This window comes from Myripristis murdjan, chromosome 3 (assembly GCF_902150065.1).
Source record: "Myripristis murdjan chromosome 3, fMyrMur1.1, whole genome shotgun sequence".
Taxonomy (NCBI): domain Eukaryota; kingdom Metazoa; phylum Chordata; class Actinopteri; order Holocentriformes; family Holocentridae; genus Myripristis; species Myripristis murdjan.
This window is the reverse complement of record NC_043982.1, coordinates 19,571,852-19,595,025: the sequence shown is the minus strand read 5'-3', so window position 1 is coordinate 19,595,025 and position 23,174 is coordinate 19,571,852. Positions and strand designations below refer to the sequence as shown.

The window sequence follows — 23,174 nt, the reverse complement described above, 5'->3', positions numbered from 1 at the left end:
TCCTAAAACCAGAGGAAGTTTATTGACAATACATCGCTATAATGTTTTGAAATATTAGCCATAGTATTCATGGTGGTGACTTGAGACACTGATCAAATATTTTATGACCTGGACAAGTTTTCCCAAGAGAATAACTTTCTGTAAGCCTGTTTATGTTTATGTGTTGGTTAGGGTGCTATCATGATAAAGATGTAGATGTAGTGGAATGTTGCTGTCACTGGAGAATAGTCTTCATAGGAGTCAGTCAATATAAATCTTTAAAAGGCTTGGAGTAGTTAAACATCAGATAGTCCATGTAGTAAAAGTCGTACATTCGCTGCCTCTCCCACATGCTGACCTGTGCAAAGTATTTTTGTGTGATCTGCATAGAGGTCCTCTCAGCACTAGGGTTCCTGTCTTTGAAATTGGGCAGCGTGAGGTTGCGTGGCGCCCCAGTCCGTCGCAGGAGGAAATTGGATTCCTCCTCCATGTTCTCAAACTTGCCAATGAAGTCGTAGTCCAACAGACAGGGGTTGCAGAGTTGGTTTGCTGGTTCCCAGTGGATGTCCATTCCTACGGGCCGGTGAACATCCAGCAGGTACTGGACAAACTCCTGGAATGTAACCCCGTTGCCAGTGCTCAGGGCAGCCTTGGAGGCATTCACCCGGTATTTGGAGATAATGGGTTTCCCAAACAGGGAGTGGTAGTAGTTGTTGGGGTTCTCAAACTTGTCCCTGTAGGCCGACACAAGCCTCTCCAAAGGCTCTCGGACAAAGACAACTTTGGTGTAGGTTTCCAGGCGGCGCATGATGCCTTGTCGGTCAAAGCTGTCCAGCCTCTTGAGGTGGTTCCCATAGTGGACTGTATCATGTTTGATGCTCTGGGCATTGGAGGCCTGGCCTGCCAGCACCATCAGGGTCCTTTTCCAGTTTGAACAGCCTGCCTTGGGCACCTGGCAATACAGCAACTTGTACTTGTCTTCCACGTAGATGTGGGCTACATGGTGACGTGTGATGGTCCTGGAGATGCTGCTTTTGTACTTGGCACATATCTCCTTCATCAGCTGCTGACGCGCTTCCAGGACACGAGAGAGTGTTTTCCACCTGTCTGCAGAGAGGGATCCTGAGGCAGAGGAGGAGGAAACTGTGGATGATGAAGAGGAAGAAGAGGACAAAGAAGGGGAGGAAGCATTAATGGAGTGGTGGAGCATCGGACTGGTTTTCAACAGTTTACGGTGTCTTTTGGTGACGCGAAGGGAGCCTATGTCCTGCTCCCGAGACCCAGGAGTGGCTGTCTGTTTGCTCCTCTCAAAGTCTGGGAACTGCATGGGCGGAATGGGGCTGGACAAGATGTCTGCTGCCAGTCGTTGGTCCTGATATGGGTCAGACCTGGCTCCTTCTCTGTCCTGAGTACAAAGAGTCTGTGGGGCAAACACAAGACATAGGAAGGTTACAGACAGAACAGGCAGGCAGACACACAGATAGCCCGGAACTTTATCACAGCACTGGCTGGAGTGATGAGGTACCGATCTACTGGTGTTACCAAACAAGGTGACTCCACACCTCCAGACCATGATTTAACTCTAAATTCAAGCCCATGCCTTGCACATAGTAACACCCTGCAACAACCCAGTTTCCCCCTTTTGGCTCCTGATGGCGGGATCATCTTCCCACCTCACAGAGAACTGCCGAGTCACTTCACATTTTCTGTTACAAACTGAAAACCCATCTCTTTCTACTAAACCTAATCCCTGTACCTTCAGCCCCTCCCAAACTTTGACCCCAAAACTGAACCAGGATTTGTACTCTGTCTATTTCCCAACACACACACACGCACATACGAACACACACAAAAACTACTAGTTGTTGTTGCTATGTCCTTATGTTCAAGATTCAAGGTTCAAGATGCAAGATTCAAGATTTCTTTATTTGTCATTTCTTTTGCCCTTGCGCACATAAAAAAACAAAATGTTGTTCCCCCCAGCCCATAAAGTATCACAAAGACACAGACAAAGACACATCAATAAATCCGGGACAGCAGTTTAAAGCACACTGTTAAGGTGCACAGAAATTGTTACGTTGATGCTGTTGACGCACAAAAAATTTAATCTCTGGCAGACAATAAAGTTTACATCAATCAGTCAATCATTCAAGTAATGTTATATGATTGTACTTAAATTTGCCTTTCAACTCAACATAATTGCTTAGAGGAGGGATATTCTTACTTATTTAATACCATTATACCATTTTGTTGTCATCACACTCTGAAATACCTGGCTACTTGGCCTATTGATGCTTACAAAATGTTCACTTACTTTACTGTCATTTATACCTAAATTGTACATTGTCATCCCTGGGTAGACCTGAAAACAGATTTTTTTTCTTTTAATGTTTTTTTTTTTTTTTTTTTTTTTTTTTTTGCAGCTATTTCTACAAGAATATTCTGTACTTTTAGTTCTTTACTCAGTGAGCTTTAATTTTCACACAAAACTGACAGTTCAGTCATTACCTTCACACCCAATTTTTGCCTTCAGTACTCAAACAGGGCACTTGATGGTGCTGTTTCACTGCAACTTAAACAGTGGTCTAACTTTGTCTAACTCAAATGTCATGTGCTGCCCAATGACATCCATGACCTCTCAATAAACTGAGCTGTAATATCGTATAAATGTCTTATAAACACTTAATGGGAAATCTAAATTAGAATCATCTACTGCCTGATTGCCATCAGATGATACCCAAGGCCATCATGCATTCTGACATTTTATTTCAATTAAATGCTGTAATGGCATCATAAAGCCAATGGACTGGATGTATAATTTTAATTTTACAACAGACAAGGTGATGATACCATCATGAATCTTGGCTCATCCCCCTCGTGACTTAAACGGCCATACTCCTTCATCCTCAGGGACATGTGAAAGATAAAAAGGAGGGGTTGGTTCCACCCAGTCTGTTTAATGTGCGGAGGCAAGCATAGGGCAGCAACCTACACACCAGACGTCACGTACTTCTGGGTTTGCACTAATGCAAGTCTCTCATCTATATTGACGATCACAGTGGAGACGAGAGCAGTCTGAGGTCAGCTAAGAGAAGAAAGTGGAGTAGAGCGTGTCTGACATAGCAACCGAGTTTGTGGCTTCTCTTGGCGTCAACCACACTGTCGCTCTGTTTTCATCCTGAACCTTGTAGTGCTGCCTCTAGTACATCATGCAGATTTTACCTCCATGCCTCCGCCCTCATATAGATGTGTGGAATTGCTGGGCATATTTACATTACATTTCTAGTGTGTGTGTGTGTGTGTGGGGGGGGTGATCTATGCCATTCAAATTTTGGTGCACAGCAAACAACCGATAAACATTAACATTTATGGATAAAGAAATTTAAGTTGATTGCCAGTAGATACTGATTGCCAGGCTTTGCTCTACAAAATGAACCAAGGCCAATAGCTCCCAGCTATTTCTTCATGTGCTCTTAAATGATGCGACAAGTATAATTAGGAACTGAACAATAATTAGCTTTGTTTTCTGAAACAAAACCCAGTAAATAAGCTACTTTTGAGTCTGTATGACTTCTGTTTAGAGACCCAGGTTCACTTACAAGTGGGCAGAGTAAACCCTCACATACAAAATACCAAAATGCAAAACAATAAACCTCCACTGTGATTCATACTAAAGGAAGTGACAGGTATGTATGATCACATCCTTAGGGCTGGGCCAGGTTCAGCTAGAACCGTTTAGTCTGTATGTCTGACTGCCTGAATGCGCGGCTGGAGGTCAGCCTTTCTACACAGATGCTATCAGACACGCTGAGAGGTACAAGGCTGACAATCACTTTGCAATAGATAACAGGCAGTAGCAGGCTGCGTATCTCTGTGTTTTGGGAGAAGTGGAGTAAACACGTACCTCTCTGGACTGCCGCGGAGTGCCTCCAAGCTTCACGCCTGGGGAGAAAGAAGAGAGACAGGAAAATCAGCACTTGAGTAAACAACATGTATTTTTGTCCTTGTAGAAGAGAGCTAGGAACTGTGATGCATCAGAGGCCCCCAGTAATTTAGTGCCTCCTATCACTTAGCACGTCTACTTTCAAGCCCAGACACCACCGCTGCTCTGCCAGTCCACAGGGGAAGACAGGTAGCTCTATATCTGCGTAATGGGCTGCCACAAGCATGAAAAGTTGGTAAATGAGTTGAGCTCCCAATAGCGAGCACTCAAGAAGAGACATGGGAGGAAGGAGAGAGGGAAGGATAAGGAAATGCAAGAAAGATAAAAAGAAAGACAGAAAGACAAAAAAAGAAGGGAGCACTAAAGAACAAATGAGTGCAAGCAAGATGCAGTTTGAGGGACAGCGGAAGAAGTTTTCATACAGAAAAAGAAAGAGGGAGAGATAAAGTGAGAGGGACAGAGATGCGGTTTGTTTTATTTCTGCAGGAAAGCAGGAGAGCAATAGAGACAGATAGATTGGTTTTGTGGCAGCCTAGGGGACAGGTGGTGTGTGTATTGGCAGATGTGAGGCAGCAGGACAGCCGATGTGTTTAGTGGTCTGTCTCCAGCTGGACATCTCCTTTCCTTAGGTCCCCCCGATCCAGCTGATATGTAATCAGGCTGACAGCTCTGAGCGGGGCTGCATGGCCACTGATGGGGGACGCATAGACACCTCTGCCTGAGTGGCCTGTCACTTCCAATTTGAAAATGGAAGTGATAGGAACCTGCACAGGGGGTGGTGGGTTTGGGGGGAGGGCTCTAGATGCAGGCCACAACCTTCCCTAAGTGATGTGATCTGCAGGGCCTTATCTCGCATTTGAACACGTCTCAGTGGAGAGAAAAACAATGTGCTTCCAACGTGCAATGTTTTTTTAGATTAGTATGCACTGCAGCGCTTTGTGTTTGGTAACTGGCTCTGCGTTGATGTCTTCCTTCTTCAGAAGGAGACACAGGAGGTGGAGGAGGAGACGCTGTGTGACATTTTATAATCTTGTTCGGTTGCTGCTGTGTTATTTGATCTCCTAACCCTAATGATAGCCTATGTAGGATGTGTATCTTTGATGTCAGTTTACATTGGTGAATATATCACACATGAATATTTATCACAACACACTGGTGCCATTGTTAGGTAAACACAACCACGTGCTACAATGCAAAATCTTTTTCTATCTCTGCCATTTTGAACTGGTAGGGCAGAGCAAGCCCCTGGCAGCCCTGGCCCTCCCGTCAACATACATGCATGGTTATTGATCCTGAAAACCCCGTCAAGGTGTTAATTGAAATCTCCGAGGATTTAATTGGTTCCTGCTAAGAGGTGTTTTTGTTAGGTGGCTGTTGGAAGGTTGTCAAAGATGCTGGCGACACTCAGTATTGTAGCACTTCACTCCTCCTCATGCCTTCAAGCAGAGATCGCCCCTAATTGTGCCTCCTCCGTCACCGAGACAAGTCTTGACACAATATGTGATAGGTTTGCTCTGTCTAGTATATTGAATCTCTCTTGTATCTGTATTTATGTCCTTTGTTTTCCTGTAAAGCAGCATTTAAAAGATTTTCCTGCATTCTTAGTTCACAGAAGAGAGAAAAAAAGATGGAACAGGGAAAACATACAGCAATGCTAGGCTACGTTCAAACCTAGGACACTGCACTTACGTAATACGTGCTAGAGCCAAATGAGCCACCAGGACACCCTATTATCCTGTAAAGCACTCAGTGACAATCCTGCCATGTTGAAAGTGCTTTTTAAATGAATCTGACTTGACTCCATTTGACTTGACAAATATAGCATAAAAAGGTTACAAATAGGCTGTTTTTTTTTTGTTTTTTTTTTGGCTTTGACAGTGCAATATTCTCTCAAGCAGGGAGTCAAAATCACTTCTGATGAGAGGAACGTTTTTGCATTGTAGACAATGACTGAAACAAGTAATACAACAGTGTAAGCTGAGTGTAATTTTAGGGAGATTTGTAAACATAATTTATCTCTGTAGTATCTATTTGGTTGAGACTAATACTTGTTGTTTGATTGCAATTTCACACTCAGTCAATTCCACTCAGTATAACTATGCTATTGATTTTTACTGCTGCATGGTGAAACAGTGATAAATTGTTAAGACTGAAGTTTCATTGTGTGAGATGCAGCGAATTCACCACGGTAATTCCACTTACAGATGTAGCTTTATTGGAGAAGCCCAGAGCTTTACCGCATGCTTGAGGGAAACTTTTGCCCGATCCTCAATAGCAACTGTTTGGTAAAATGTGTATTTTGTCTCTTTAGCAAATGGAAATTGGTATGGTTTGATAATTAGTTTGTTGAGAGATATTAGAGTTGGGCTTTTATACATATTGATTTGGTTTTACTGTGTAACATGCGAGAAAGGATTCTTGGCATAGGAAGGAAGGGGAACTCCTGCAGTAGCTCCCACTATCACAGAAAGAACACCAGTGACCAACAAAACTGTCGTCTATTTATTTCTATATCTATTTCATTTTATTTTATCTCATTTCATCCCCAGACAGTGGATATAGAATTCAACAAATTCTACCTCAGCACCCCCCTATGAAACTCCAAGGGGTACCAACTAACTCTTACAAATGTACAGTATCGTAATTGCATGGTTTTGATTAAACAAGGGCCTCTGTTACTATGCGTTTTGCTTTAATTCATCAGTATTCCATGATAAATTTGCTGATACTGGAGCCTGATTTAAAGTAGAATGACGCCTTAGCATTGTCCTCAGTTACCCTCAACCCTAACCTTGAGCATCCACCTCTGCTTTGGAGACAAAGCCACTGAATATTCATGCACAGGAACCAGCATTATAGCAAGGAGCCATGAAAGCGAGGGCTACATCATTAGCACGTCCATTACCATTCTTCCCGCTGAAAGACCCTCATACAACTCTCTAACCGAGACACACATCAAACACCCTTCTCCCTGCCAGTGTCGCTGAGGAGGAGCAAAGGACAAAAACAATGTGAAATAATGAGCTTGTTAAGTGAAGGCTTGTGGCCTCTGTGTTCTGGGAGAACTTATTAAATGCCAGTTTTTATCCAGAGGCAGACCAGGAGGGTGCTAGAAGCCAGACAAGGTGTGCCCTCCTCCAGCCCACTGTTCAGAGCAGGCGGCCATGCTGCACTAACTCTAACCCTTCATTAGTCATTCAGCACACTGAGTCACTGTGACCCCGACCAGCTGCTCTCCCCTTTTCACTCCCCTGCCACCCACACCTGCACTCTGTATGGATGCTCCTCCACTTGACTCTGTGTAGGAATACTGGGCTCTGGCATGGTGTGGTTTATCACAGGAAAATGCTTGAGAACAGGGGTATTAGACTTAACTCTCTGGTTCATTGATGTTTTAGCTTGATGTGGTATGAGATAAAATGGTGTTCAGGCATTGAGCACTTGGTGAGGAAATCCTCCTGGTCTGGGTCACGGACAGCAGCTACTGGGGAGGCAGAGGTGATGGTTGAGGTTTGACAGGAGGAACAGAGCTCAGACAGACAATCAATGGTTCTGGTCTGAAGGCCCAGCGGCAAAGGCTCTTTAATAGAAAATCTGAACTTCATTTGTCAATCTAACTTTTGTTTATGTTATTGTTGTGGCTGAGCAGATAGCACTGTTGCCTTACAGCAAGAAGGTGGTGGATTTCAATATCAGCCCTTGTCTTTTCTGTGCGGACCCTGCATGTTTCTCCCTGTGTTTTTGTTGATTTAACCATGTTTCCTCCAACAGTCCAAAGACATGCAGGTCAGTTGAACTGATGACACTAAATTACCAACACTGTAGGTGTGAGGCTGAAATTGACTGGTGCCCTGTCCAGGGTGTTTCTCTGCCTTTCTCTCCCTGCCAAGTGCATGCTGGGATAGGCTCCAGCTGTCACCCTGTATAAGACTAAGGCCCGTTACATACAGTAGTTTATGCATACACATGGTGAAAACCAAGGCAATGTTATGCTGGAGAGGGGGATTTAAAAATTGCTACCATAAAGGAATGTGTGATTTACATGATGATGCTGTGTCGCTGCTAAAAAAAAAAAAAAAAAAAAAAAAAAAAAAAAAAGATGATTCTGCCTGCTTATCTTCAAAATCTGGATCAAATAAAATTCCGCCTTGATCTTAGTTGTTCTTCTTTAGCAATTTTCATTTAGTACCCTTACCTCAAACATGTGACATTGCAACAGATGTTTGTACTGTAACAAATTTTCAGCTGCATATTTTGATACACAAGAATAAGGGGCATGGCCCATGCGGTGCCTTATGTGTAAGTGTGTTTGCACAGACTATGCTAAGTATAGAATGTGGATGGATAGATGGACTGAGTTGTAGAAGGAGGATATGCCTTTGCAGGTCTTTGCAGGTCTTTGCAGTTAAAACTACGCATATGGTTAAAATAAGAAAAGGATAAAAAAAAAAAAAAAATCTTCAGTCCAATAACTTGCTAAGTAAATGAAGCCAATAAGATTGCAACATGTTTCACTCATGGACTCCATGATGCCACTGTGTCTTTAAAGTATCAGTAGGATTTTTACTGCCCCATAGTATGGAAAAGGATTGATTTGAATTTGTCATCTGTTGAACTAGTGAATAAAAAAATAAATAAATAAATAAATAAATAAATTCAAATATTTAACTTGTGAGGTGCGATTTGAATGCAGTGGTTTAAAACTGAACATGACTGTGGAATTTCACTTCTCTCTATTATTTCAAATTGAAGCCTTCCCAATTAACATTTGGCTTTGTTAATTAAGATTCAGCTCCCTTACAGACACATTAGAGCTCAAGGAACCTTTATTCCCTGAGTGTGGACTGGAAGGCAGCTCATCCTCCAGGCTGCCAATAATGGACTAACACTCTTCACTTAGCCAACCACAAGCCATGTGGCAATGTGATTTCTTCATCCCCTCAGCCAATACTGAGCCTTATTCTCCCCACCTGGTGATAGTTTTTTGCATTTTTTTTTCCTGCTTTTTTTTTTTTTTTTTTTTTTTTAAAGAACATTAATAAATCATGCTAAATTTGAGTATCTAAAAAAATCCAATGGCCTAGTTGTTGCTGCTGGCTGTTTTCTTGCTGGTGACTAACGGCTAACTAGATTGCTGAAAAAAAGAGAGAGCTAATTTACATAATTTCTCCTGAACAGTCGGTGTGTTGTAGTCCTCTCTGTAGTGACAATGCATTTAAATGTACCTCAATGATCTTCCATACAACCACTGCTAAATATTCAAATATAATGAAGCCACAAACAACTATAGGCTTGCAAGGGTGTAAGTTTGTATTTAGTCATCTATGCAGCCTGGCACTGGTATCACATTATCTGCATCTCTTTTAACTGAGTAGAAATATGAAGACTTGTTAGGCTGAGGAGGTGAACAGGGCACAGTGCTGCATGGCTTGTAGTTGGCTAAGCAAAGTGTTGGCCCACAGTTGGCGGCCTTGGAGGAGGCAGCTGCCTTCTCCTTGCAGAGGAAGAAAAATCCTTTATGTCCTGATGTGTCTAAGGAAGCTGAATCTGATTTCAGAAAATGCAACTGAACTCAGAGCTAAACGTTTGTTTAAATGACATTGTATTCAAGATGTTTCATTCAATCTCAAATTGTTTCGTATAGATAGAACATTTTTTTCTTTAAAATTCAGTGGTTCACTGAATAAACATGACATTCAAATTTATAAAATTAAAACATAGTCATTTGCTGGCACTAATTTCTTTACATAATACAAAATGACCATTTGTGGGAATTTGATAGGGTTGTTGATCACCAACCAGCAATAAACAACTCTGCAATTACGATTACGATTACAATTATAATTCACATTTGGCAGACGCTTTCTATCCAACACAACATACATATGAGATTTTTATACACCACAAGCAAAGATCTATTCAGGAGAGAACAACAGTGCCACAAAGCCCTGGTTCTGGTCCAAAGGACAGAGGAGCCACAAGGCAGTGCAAGGAGGGAATGTATAGTGTGAAAAAAAAAAGCCCATAGAGGATGGAAGAAAGCATAGATTTTTTTTAATATATGGGGGAATCACACAATCCATTATGTGAGAATTTGTTCCCTAAAGAGCTGTTTTTTACCCTTCTCTTCAAGATGGTATTACTTTACAATTACTTTACAATTACTTTATGTGGTGCTAAGATTTCTGAATTTCAAAACTCACTTTGTGACCTGATATCTAGTTTTACAACAAAAACTCCCAACTCTTTAGAAATGCAAAACACCCCCAGATTCCTCCTGCACCTACTGGCATTTTCTAAATGTTCAGTGATGGAGGATGGTGCTATGAGCAAGCAGCTGGCAATCCAAAAAAATTCAGCTACAAAGGCAAAAATCTTCCCAGCTGAAAAGTTTTCTTTTCAAGACAAACTAACAAAAAAGACAGCAGTGATATTATTACAGTAGTGTGCATTGTTATATGTTGCATTTCACAAGATGTGCCCATTGGATCTTTTAGCTAGCTGGTAAAGGGACTGCATTTTGCAGTGCTTTTCTAGTCTACTGATGACTCAAAGCACTTTACAATGTTACAATGGGCCAAACTGTCCATTAGGAGCTGTTAGGGGTTTAGTGCTCAGGGACATTTGGACATACTCTATTGAGGAGCAGGGGATTGAACTGGAAACCATTTGGTTGCCAGACGACTATTCTACCTCCTGAGCCACGCTGCCACATCTGTTGTGAAAATTTGACATTATTACTTGTGTTAATTGCAGGAGGCTACTGTAGCTCAAGGGTATCGTGTGGTATTTGGTGGTGGTGGTCTGCACCAGATTTCTGCAGGAGGCAATCGCTACTGTTTGCCAGTAGAGGTTGGTAAAGGTCATAGTTAGTGCCTCTTGAAAGAATAATTCAGCACTAAATCACATAAGGCAAAAGATTATTTGCTGCACTGCCCTCTAGGGGTTGAAACTTTCAGTTACGTTGTGTTTCTGGCCACACCCAGTCAGTGATGTGGCCTCAGGTACTTTCAGCGGCTGGTAATGACAAAGTACCTGCGGCCACATCACTGACTGCATGTGGCCAGAAGTGCAACATGCATGAAAGTTTCAACCCCTAGAGGGCAGTGCAACAGAAATTTAATGCTGGTGTTGAATCGCTCCTTAAAAGTTCCTGGCTGCCTCTTGGCAATGAAACCACACCCACTGATAAGGTGCTCTGACTACACAGCACACGCATAAGGGTGAGAATGAGACAAACACACAGAGAGCAGGGTGAAATACTGACAGTGTCTGCATGAACACACTCCTTTTACAGTGGATTAGTACTGTGTTCACTTTTTACTTTCTAACAAGGAAATTTTAAGTTTCTGGGTGGTAATATTCATGATGTAGGTATAATTTTATAATCAAAAGGCTGCTAACCAGTGGAGTGCATTAACCAGCTTTCTGAGCTCCCCATCATGACATTCACCTGACCTGAGGAAATGCTCGCTAATTTGACTCTGAGCACAATTCCATTTTATTGCACCTCAGAGGGTGCAAGTGAGGACAGAGTTATTAGTGAAACCCATAAATTACATGATGTTCACGCTGCAGTATGTGGGCTCGCCTTGCACCTCTGACCTCACATGAAGGTCAAGGGTTGGAAGAGCTCATAAATCATCAGGGTTGTGTGCTCTCAGTCTAAATTAAGGGAAAAGAACAATTCCTTCAATCCTCTGCCGCATTAAATTAGTGTGTCTACCATGCAACATAAATAACACATGCTTTGGCTCATAATTCTCTGCAGCGGAGCACACGCCAAGCATACAAAAACTACATCAATATTCGGTGTGATAAAGCCTGAGCACGATGGAAGGCTATTCATGATGTGAGGCTGTGATGCTGCATTAACACCTTTGCACTATTTTCAAAGTGCTTTGCTTTGCTCCAAGGCAGTGCAGCTGTTCAGCTCATCATCGCCATTGTCACCATGACATCACCTCTGGTTATCAGCTCAGGAGGAGGCGAAGGTAGCATAATTAAGCTACAGGATTGTGTTATTTTTTATATGTACATGATAAATTAGATATATTTTCTGACCTCCATAATGAGCTATCCACTTGTTGTATAGTGCGACATCTCTATGAGGTAACAGACAGCACAAAATTAAAACTAAATATTCAGTTTTTGAAGGCATAAAAATTATTTGCGGTAAAGTGCTTTTGAAATAAACTTTAAATATGCGGCTATGAAATAGAGAAAATGCATTTTTACAATAGAGAGAGTGAAACTGTCACTGAATCATTACAACAGATAGCTGTGATAATCTGCTTCATGTTTTCATTTGCTCCAAATTGGAATATCGTGGCCTTCCTTTTCTGTGAAATCTTACAAGTCTCTTCTCACGCTGGTAAGTTAGGCACCAAACGCAGCAGGAAGGGAAATAATGATCTGCACAGATAGGAATCAGCTCAAAGGGGTTATAGAATGTGGCGCTAATTGTCATTATGACAATTCAGTTTGACAATGAAATACTCTCAGAGTCAGTCTTTCTTGGGTTACTTTCAAGGTTAGCAGAAGCAAACACTTCCTAGGGCAGATTTCCATGGAAACAGAGAGTCAGAGAGCTGTATGCGGGGCGTGGCAGGAGGTGGGTTGGTTTAGTACAATGCAGAGGAAGGAGACACGGCAGTTTGCATGAGGAGGGATGTGTAAACAAATACTACCTGTCAGCTGCAACTGGGGGGTTAAGTAGGAGGATTTAATTGGCATGTATCTTGTTTGAATGCGGCAGAGCTCTTGACCTAGGCGCAGAGCACACACTGCAGCATTTTCTCTATGAGCCACTCCCTTGCCAACGACAGCTCCTGACATGGTGCTGAGAGCTTGGTACACAAGTACACAAAGCAGAGGATTTCACTGAAAGTTGTGTTTTTAGAGCCAGCAATTTGCAAGAGAGTTTTGCCCAGGCACATCTGCAGGCAGAGCAGCTGTAGGGTGTCCTGGAGCCTGAGGAGGCACTGCTTGATAAAAACAAAAGAAGATTCAACAGAACTGATGATGATGGTGTGAAATGATATTTGAGCTCATAAGGAGTGATATGTACTCATATATCTGCAGCCTGAGTACTGAGTCAACTATTCAGAGGGGAAGAGAAGAAAGACGTACTGCAAGGTGTGCTGCAGTGCTGACAAACTTTATGGATGACTGTATGAGCAACGTGCTCTGTGGAATACTATAGATCATGAAAAAGATGTGGCAATGGCATTTATCTTGGAAAAAAAGTGCAAAAATTCGAAACAGGGGCCATTACTCAAGAAATCCCAAGGCAAAACATTTTGATTTGAAACAAAGTTAGAATTTGTACATGCTCATGCATAAAAAGGCCATTTTTTATTTTCATTTTTTTTCAGGGGGAACGATTAAACGGATTGTTTAATGAAGCCCTTTTCATTTCCCCAAGATAAGAGGCAATGCGGTATCCTTTTATTTTGACCTGTTGGTGTAGTGGACCATTGGGGTGCTGTGATCGCTCAGATGCTCTGCACTGCTACGTCTTCGTTAAGCTCGCGTGCTCCCCTGTTCACCCCTATTTGCTGTGAAATTGGGAACTGGAATTGGCCCTGTCACTGTTTACCCTGGCCTCTCATTTGAGTAAGCTTCACGTTCTTTCACACACTCCTTGTTTTCCTGTCACGGTGCCACTGATTACAGCAGGGCTTGATGAGCCCAGACATGTGAGTAAAGCATAGAAACCATGGCTGAATGCTAAGTGAATTGTATGTGGCCATCCTCACACACATCAGGGGATCAGCAGCTTCAGTTGTTGCCAGCTGACTAGAGTTCAGGTCAGTTGTCCTGATGGGCACGCAGAGAGCCAGGGGTTACCACAGAGGATAGGAGGAGGGGGTTTTAGCCTTATCCCAACCATCACACCACCCCAGACTGAAGTCTGATTCACACAGGCCTAGTCTTGTGTGGGAGCTCATGTAATTAATGAATCACCCCCTAACCCCTGCATTTCTTGAAATGCCTTTGCATGCTAATTAAAATGACTGGAGCTCTGGATACAATTGTATAAGGTCATTATAATAAATTTATCAGTTATTGATTGATCAAAGAAAAAAATGCAAGTTTGTACCAAAAATGCATTCAAAACCTCTATAGATACCACATCTGCATCCATTACTTTTTTTTTAACAGGAGAAAGACAGAAATTGCACAGTTACTGTAGAGGAGGAAGAAGAAAAAGAAATTACCAAGACCTGCACTGCATTTCAATAGTGCTCTTCTAGTCTACTCACCACCTGAACACCACTTTGCAATGTATGCCTCACATTTCTTCATATTTTCACACACTGATAGCTTTATAAATGGAGGTCGTGCAATTTTGTTTATTAGTCACAGCATTTGTAAATCCATAATGTCTGCCATTTTTTAAAGTCCACAAAGTATAATATTAGGGCCAATTACCTTGTTTTGATAATTGCAGTGGTCTTCTAATAGACAACTCCATAACACAATAATGTTACACAATAATGTCTTCTGTTTTTGGCAACTGGCAGATTGTTAAACCGAGCATCATCCATTACTGAACAAGTGTGTTCTGTCTAGTTCACCTTGGAGTTTTGTGGTATCTGTTTGGTAGCCATGCTGGTTGGACTGACCGATGTGTGCACATATGTACAAGTATAAATCAAAATACTTTAGGTCTATATCTGGTCTATAATCACAGAGATTCTTAATGCTGCATTAATCATCCTTCAGAATTAAACACGCAGTGCTAATAAAAATGACATTATACGACCTCCAGTAAAAATAAACCAAGTTCAAATAGTGCTTTGTTGGAGAAATGGATTATTGAGCTTGTGAAACCCTAGCCTAAGATTGCATTGGTCCTTGACAATGAAGTGCAAATGGGCACTGGCTCAGATTGATTAGCTGTCATAACCAAGTGGCCTTTATGAGGTGCATGGAAGAGAGAATAACAGGGACCGAGACTCAGCCTTCTTTCTTTTTCCACGGGTGCCAGGCAATGCATTTTTTCAGATGCCTGGTAGCTCACCTCTGGGCTCCAGCTGCCGTGCAAACAAGACCATTCCAGGCCTTCATAGCAACTCCTCGTTAGCCTCAAGCACTTTCCTGTTTTCTTCTTACTCCCCTCTGGTCTCAGACTGTTTTCCTCTACATTCCCTCTATTACTGTTTTTCCCCCCTCCAGATGCGGGTCTTTTACTCTATTTTCCCCCAAGTGTCTAATCTCTCCTCTTCTCTCCACTACAGTCCTCTCGAGCGATTCACCTCTGGCCTCCAGTCTCCAACCTATAATTTCCTCTCGCTCCCCTCTGTGGCCCCTGTGCTGCTCCCCTCCTCCGCCGATGATAACCACAAAAACAATAAAAACCACAGAAAACAATAAACACAACAGCACTCCTACAAACTCTTTACTGCTACAACTCATATTACTGCTGCAGTTTTCTCTGCTCTGCACTGCTGGTAGTGATGGAAATAATAATGGTAAAAGTTTGCTTCTTAGAGACTTTTCACAGACGCTTCTCTTTGCACAGTGCTCTGTGTGCTCGGGCTTTGACAGGCAGTGAAGTGTGTGTGAACATCTGAATGGAGCAGCACTTACTCAACCCCTCTAGAGCTCTGTGCTAATGAGAGCAGTGTGTGTGTGTGTGTGTGTGTGTGTGTGTGTGTGTGTGTGTGTGTGAATGTTGTACAGGGCTGTCGCTCTGACTGACACTCCCTTATGCCTGAAATAACTCTTATATACATCAGGTGGCTGTTGCCCCGAGGTCCCCAGAGCTGAGGTGTCATTTAAGAAACACAGCTTGTTGCAGTGCCTTGTTTTTGCCGGGGCTTACATGCTGCTGACTGCCAGCCCACTGCTGTGCTCATTGTGGAGAAAACAAAAATAATTCAGCACCCTCCTAAAAAATGAGACCTGAAATGAGACCAAAAATAATCTGAAACCAAACCATGGATAAATTAACAATCACATTATATTGTGCAGAAATTTTATATATATAAATAAATGTCGGTTATGTTCATTCTAATGCCAAACAAGTTCACACAATCATTATTAGGCCTATCATCCGCTGATAAAACTTGGTGCATTTTGCGTCATTGCAGACATTGGAGAGCTGGTGTCTGTGGCAGTGGCAGTGTCCCCTCCTGATGCACAGTTCAGTGATTTTATCCATTAACCACACTATAACTGAAATTATAGCATGGCTTATCACTTCACCTAATGACGCCATGACTCTTTCAATGTTTTCCTCTCTCCTGTTTGTCTTTGCATGTGAAGTCTGAAAGGCATCACCCAGAAGTGCATTTCTCCAGAATCCAAATTTAATTTACTTCCATAAGGGGGAGACAATCATACAGAACTGGAAAGTTCCATACTGCAGGTCTAATGTCCCATGCTCCTTGTAATGTTTATTAACCCAACACAGGGCATGCTGAGCACACATGCTGTTTTTTCAGCACTGCATCATACATTCACACTGGGGAACTGCTGGTCATTTAATAGCTCCATTGGTGAACCTTAGGTTTGGATGTCTTACAAAGAGCACTTTGATAACAAATTTGGTTTCAGGAGCAAAGAGTGCTTCCAAATTTTCCTTCCCTTATTCATATTTGCCCAGCCAGTTCAGGGCTCTAAAGTGGCAACCTTTTACTGCCTCATGTCTACAGCTTGTTTTCTTTCACATGGACATAAATGTTTGAAAAATGGTCTGCAAAAGCAAAACATTGTTGAATAAACCAGTAAGGGAGCATCAGTTCAGTCTGCATTTCATATTATTCTATTTCATTCCCTGTGTATCAAGCACCTGGTCAGGCATTCATATGTTATAATCTTGCTTGCTAAATCAGCTCAAAACCATCTGCAGCAAAAGTTCTTCGATCCCACACTTGCCTGGTCTCTGTCTGATTACCCAGCTTCAGCATTTAAAATGCTCATTCACCTTGTCTCTTCCTGAGCCCGAGCCCTCCCTCGTTCTGCTCTCCCCATATCAGACTCCTTTCTTCTCCCTGTCAGGGAAAATGCCAGAGAGGTGCAGGGAGAGCCATGCTCCGCTCCCAGCACTGGTAATTTGACAGCGAGCAGAGAGGACGCAGAATAATTGGAATAGCATTTACGTGTCAATGTGACACTGACGGAGAGAGCTCAACATTTAGAGAGGAGCGTGTCCGACTGGAAAGCAAAGAAAAAAAAATGCAAGCTGGAGATTCTTGGAATAGGTTTCACAAGCTGTCCAGCCAAAGCACTAGTGGGTTAATCAGACAAACTAGACATCTGGCCTTTTGTCAGAACTGTTTGTATCTGAGGCCATGGGAGAATAGACTGCTGGAACAGCGCAAATTATGATTTTGGCCGTATCATGGTCTTGTGAAGAACAAGCCAACACTGGCCTGAGCTGGGTGATGCTGATGGCTTTAATTGGACCTGGCTCAGTCGGACAGAGGCATCCGAAGACAATGGGATAGTATAACTAGCTGTTTTCACAGAGTGACATGTCTGGCAGCTTTCAGTATCAATCTTCCTCTTACCAAATGATGCAACTTGTGAAACAGCAGGAGTCGGTAATTTGTTGAGAAAATACGCCTGCTAAACAGCACAAACTAAACAGAGCAACAAGGTGAGATATGATTGGCAGCTTTCACCAAACTTTTTAATGGGCTCCTTTCACAGATCAGTAAAATTCATAGTTTCAAATGAATGAGAGAAGCACTTCTTGGCTTTGGTAGATGTCACACTAAACAACAAATATATGTAGTTCTGTTTTGGGGGAACAAAACATCCTTCAACAAGCACATCACAGACAAATGCAGCAGCACTGGTATTTCCATATCTCTTAGACAATAGAGGCTGCCAGAGTGGAGAGAGGCCGAGACATATTAATTTATCAGCGCTTGTGTTTGTGTGTCAGACAGCGACCGAGAGAGCGGTCATCAGTGAAAGTTGAATGCTAGACTAATCACTAAGAAACAGACAAGACAATGCAGCTACTGGTTAACAGCCTGTCTCGCTGTGCTCGCTAGCCAGTGAGGATGGCTTTTCTCCCCACTCCTGTTCTCCTCTCACGCTCACCACCGCTGCCAGTCTCAGAGCAGAGGGACAGCCTGGTGTAATGAGCAGGATTACCAAGGGAGACCGGCAGGAATAGTATGGTATCAAAGGAAATCCAGTGAGCGAGGGAAATTCAGACAGCGGCTCACGTTCTTTTATTCATTGCCTGTGCACCCAGAGTGACTCAGCTCACTCTCCTGCTGTCAAACCCTGTCATTATCCATTAGTGTTTCTGCCTTGCCTGGATCCGCCCACTGTTGCTGTGTGTATGTGTGTGTGTGAGAAAGACTGTGTGTATTTCTGTCGTGTATATGTGTCTGCGTGCATGTGAGAGAAGCTGTGTGTGCCTGCACATGTATGCGAGTGTGCCCGCATGTGTTCGCGTTAACCTTTGTGAACACACTTTAGTCTGTGTTTTGTCCCGCGGGGACAATGTGAGTGTGCACGTTTTCTGAAATAACCAGTGTAACCGTGGTAATGCATCCATGCCTGGTTAAGAGCTGTGGATTCGATTAGTGCGGTATTAAAGCCCCTATTAAGACCGTTCACTTAGATAGACCGGCAGAATCACTTGCTCTGTGTTGAGCTGGGCTCTGGGAGGATGCCCTTGCATGTTTGTGTGCAGGTGTGTTTATACTAATTTGGTATACTAATGGTGGTAGGGAAGGGGTTTCAATGCACCTGCAGTTCTATCTTTGGCAATTGTGCATCAGTGCATAAAATTTAAAAGTCGGCTTCTGCAATTTAGTATTTTGTGATTCAGCAGCAGCAAAAAAAAAAAAAAAAAACAAGACAAGGGGTGTGAAGAGTGGAGCGGGCTGGGTTGGTGACAGGAGGAAAGGGGTGCAGTGTGAGCATGTGCTGATGAGATGGGGATGAAACTTCTTTTTTTTTTTTAGCCAAACCTGAGCTCATCTCAGCTACCAGATTGTGGGCTCAGTCAGTAGGAGAGAGAAATGTAGGGAAAAGCACTTTTAACTTCAATTATTTATCTATCTATCTATCTATCTATCTATCTATCTATCTATCTATCTATCTATCTATCTATCTATCATCCTTGCACAAAGAAGAAATTAAATGAAAAACTCAAGCTTTATCTGGTTAATGTACTCTTTAATGTGCAGAAAAGTTTTGTTTATATCAGGAAAAAAAACTCAAGTGGAATTATGGTGTGAGGACTAAACTTCAATTAATCTTGTTACAGCTTTAAGTTAGACCTTGAGCACTGCTCTTAAGCGGTTTTCTCAAGTATTTTTGCAGTAAGCTACACCACGCTAAATACAATTTAACAATATGGATTCAGAACATTAAGCTGCACTTAAAGGCTTATTACTTTGTGGTCTTGTATTTAACAAATTATCGACTCATTCAGCATGTTTTAAATACTGTCACATGTCCATCTTTAGCGCCAGTCAGCACTTGTGCTGGGATCATAATGCATCAATGGCTTGCTTTGTGTTCACAAGACAATACCACAACCTGCCCACTGATTTAAGCAAAAGGCAAAATGACTGGTCTTGACTCTGAAAGTACGATAAGGCTTGAGTGAACTTACCTCATGTAACTATGCATACCCTCTCCAGGGGAGGTGTGCAAATGTTTCAGATATAAAAAAAGGCAAATTGCTGTGGCTATAATAGCCATGTCTAAGGTGGTGAATTGGTTTGCCACCACTTTAAGAAAGCTGAACAGGTTAATAACCCTGCTAGGTGTTGGAATTGTTGGCAATTTGTTATACTGTTAACTAGATCACATTTGACATTTTTAGTACATGTAAATTTATTTGTGGAAGTGGTTCACTTTAGCATTATGTTGTTAACATTTGCTAGAGCTGTGCTTCATGCTTGGTTTTATGCTGTTGCTGGACAGACTTGATGTTTTGAGACAAACCAGTACAACTAATGCACATGTTGGATAAAAACCCATCAGTCTGCATTATGTGAAGTGTGTTTTGTTATTTAGTCAACTCTCTGTCCTGTCAAAGTTAAATCAGCGTAACAGCTTATAATGAGATTTTCTATGCCTGTCCCATTGACTTCAATATTAGTGGCACCAAAGTTTGGCACCAGCGCAGATCTGGAATGCTGTCGCTGTATGACGGCATGCCTGTTCCTGCTTTTGTCGCTTCCCTGGAACAGGAGAGCATCTCCAACTGAGCACCAGCTGCTCATTTTAACCACTGGAGACTGAAGGGACTGAGGGTTAGCGCTTGGTTGTTGACAACACTTGCTGTCTGGCATTGTATTTCATAACAACATAGTATTAACCACAAATTTACAACTCAGGAGAAATGTTTAGTGTGAAGTTAGTCTTTAAATGTGCAACTTTACACATTTTAATATAAGATGGTACAATACTGAAAAACAGTGAAAATGTCTCTTCATTTGCCTAAGAAGGAACGTCACCCATATGTCCATACACACATCAGGCAATTTAATGTTGCCTTGTTTATCCATAAAATAATACTTTGTAAAATATAACAAAGACTTTTTTTCTGAATTTGAGCCTTCTGTTACCAAAGCATCACATACATGTACATTTGTGTCATGCCAGTCTGTTACAACCCTGTACCAGCAAAAGTTTTATAATTTTTATGAGACTTATGTTCATGATGCTGCACATGGAAATTAGCTTTCCTGCTAAATCTGGTGCACTCATCTTTTTATTCTTGTGAATAACTTATGAAAATGCACACTGTTCGTTATAAATTGAATAAAATAAATAAAACAAGTAGTGACAAGAAATATCATTCACTGACCTGAAAATCATGATGTGTCAAGAATACAGGGTGACCAGACATCCTGAAAAATGACTGAGAAGCATCAAAGCCAGAACAACAAGATTTAAGAACAGCACGTACCCCCAAGCTGTCCAACTTCTTAACAGCCAATAGTTTTTATGTATGACTTTATTTATTATTCATCTTATTGTGCACTTTAACACGCATTATGCACTTTATCCTGATGATGCTGCTCTCCCTCAGCAGGTGCCTTAGTACTGTTTTGTTATGTTTTTTAATCTACTGATTTATTTATTTATTTTAAATTTTTTTTTCTCTGACTTTTACTGGTCTGGATTTTATCTTATTTTATGTACTTGTTTTTATCTTGAAATGTTTAGAATTAGTGTCTTTGTGTATTGTGAGCCCAAATTCCAATCGACTATGTCAACATGGCAATAAAGTACTGAATCTTGAATCCTGAATCTTGAAAATTCGGGACAGTTGTGAATTAGAGGTAGTTGTCCTGAATCCTGAATCTTGTTCTGTTTGTCCGGAAAATTAGTCTTAACCTGAATTTTGATTAGTTAGAGGCTAATAAAGCATTGCATATTTTGTGCTGTGAAAAATTATTTTAGTGAACAAGTCATGAATAACCAGATCATAAATTTTATTGTTATGAGTTTCATATGTTTAACTGTTACTGTCACTGAAGGTAATATGCTGGAGGCCATGCCCACCATAGTTGCGTGACCACACACACTCAAAACTCCCCTGTCACGAATTTCACCCATTCTCATCTGGTTGCTTTAAATAAACTGTACCTCTGAGCATCATCAAATTTAGTCAAATCAAATCGTGGACCCTGAAGACTCACATCCTCATATATGACTCCACACAAGTATCCAACTGTGGGTGTGTGAGTGTATAAAACTGTGTGTGTGTGTGTGTGTGTGTGTGTGTGTGTGTGCAGACCAAGATAAGGCTAAGGAGGCTGGGGCCTGAGGCATTGCTCCTCTCTTCTCTCTGCTCTCTGCTCTGGTCCCTAAGGAGGACAGGCAACGGGCCAGAACTGCCGGCCTGGTTCAGATCCAGATAAGATGGACAGAGAGAGAGAAGGTGTGTGTGTGAGTGAGCGTGTGCGTGTGTGAACGTGAAGGCAGATCCAGATAAGATGGACAGAGAGAGATAGTGTGTGTATGTGTGTGTGTGTGTATGTGTGCGTGTGAAGGCAGGAGGGGTGGAGGAGTGCAAAGATATATCTTGACAGAGAGAAAGGGGGAGGGAGAGCCACAGCAAAGGGGAAACAGATGAGAGAGAAAAATAGGGAAGGAGAGTGAAATAGAGACTCTGATATTGAGAGAGAAAGAAGAGGGATAGTGTTAAGATTAAGATTAAGAGAAAGAAAGAGAGACAGACTGTGAATGAAAGACAGATATTTTGATGGATAAGGAAAAGATGGAGATTTACAGATTGGCAGAATGGTGACAGAGATAAAGACAGTGAGACAGATAACAGGAATACTGAAAGAGACAGAATAATATTCTTTGAAACACTGGAAATCCTAAGAGTTTTTCTATATTGTCTGATTCTGAAAAACAAAAAACAAAAAACAAAAAAACCTGCATTGACATTATATATATTGACATTTATATCTGGTAAATATATCATCATTACATCATTCAAAATATTGTGATTAAAGTTGTGTGTTGACTGTAAATATGTATGAAATTGTGATGACATATAAATGATAGTCTTGCACCTTAAGTTTATGTTTTTTTGTTTTTGTTCTGACTTTTTGCATTATCATATTGTACATATGATACACTGTAACTTATGGCACATTGTCTGACTAAATAGCAGCGAAAAATACTGCTTTTGCAACATTGTCTTCTAACAGCAATACTGCTGAATTGAAAATAACTGAACTGAATTGAACTGAACTGAACTGAATTACACTGCTAAAAATCTCCATTATAACATGTAATTTTTTTGCTCATCAGCCTTAAAAAACTGGCCGGTGGGTTGACATAATGCCACCTGTTTCCAATGCTAATCATCTTATTTCCAGTGAATCAAGTGTCATTTTTTTGATACTACTGGGTTGACCTGACTTATTCTGCCTTAATTCAACGTATTAATGATTGCTCCAAGAAAACAAGAGACTCCCTCGGAAACAAATGGAACTATCTGGTCCCTGTTTTAAGAAAAGTAAGAAGGAGGCAAAGAAAGAGAGAGAGGAAGAGGGAGACAAAGGCTGAGAGACAAAGAGAGACACAGAGAGGAAAGTGATAGGAGACAGGAACAAAAAAAACAGAGAGAGACAAAGAGAGGGGGAGAGAGAGAGAGAGAGAGAGAGAGAGAGAGAGAGAGAGAGAGAGAGAGAGAGAGAGAGAGAGATGGTGAAAGGTGGTGAGGGGAGATGTCCAGAGGATTCATGCCAACACTGAATGCTTTCTTGCCTTCTGTCAGCTGTATGTGTCTACCTGA

At 41.7% G+C, this 23,174-nt stretch overlaps 1 protein-coding gene across 1 annotated transcript in view; it reads right to left on the bottom strand.

The window, feature by feature from the left end:
• Positions 1-223: 223 nt before the first annotated feature.
• chst8 (carbohydrate (N-acetylgalactosamine 4-0) sulfotransferase 8) overlaps positions 224-23,174 on the bottom strand; it is a 154,362-nt gene continuing 131,411 nt past the window's right edge. Inside the window, exons 2-3 of the mRNA XM_030046479.1 lie at positions 3,884-3,921; positions 224-1,399 (exon numbers count right to left, since the gene is read on the bottom strand). Coding sequence (XP_029902339.1) covers positions 245-1,399; positions 3,884-3,921 — 1,193 coding nt within the window. The 3' untranslated portion in view covers positions 224-244. The remainder of the gene's footprint in view (positions 1,400-3,883; positions 3,922-23,174) is intronic.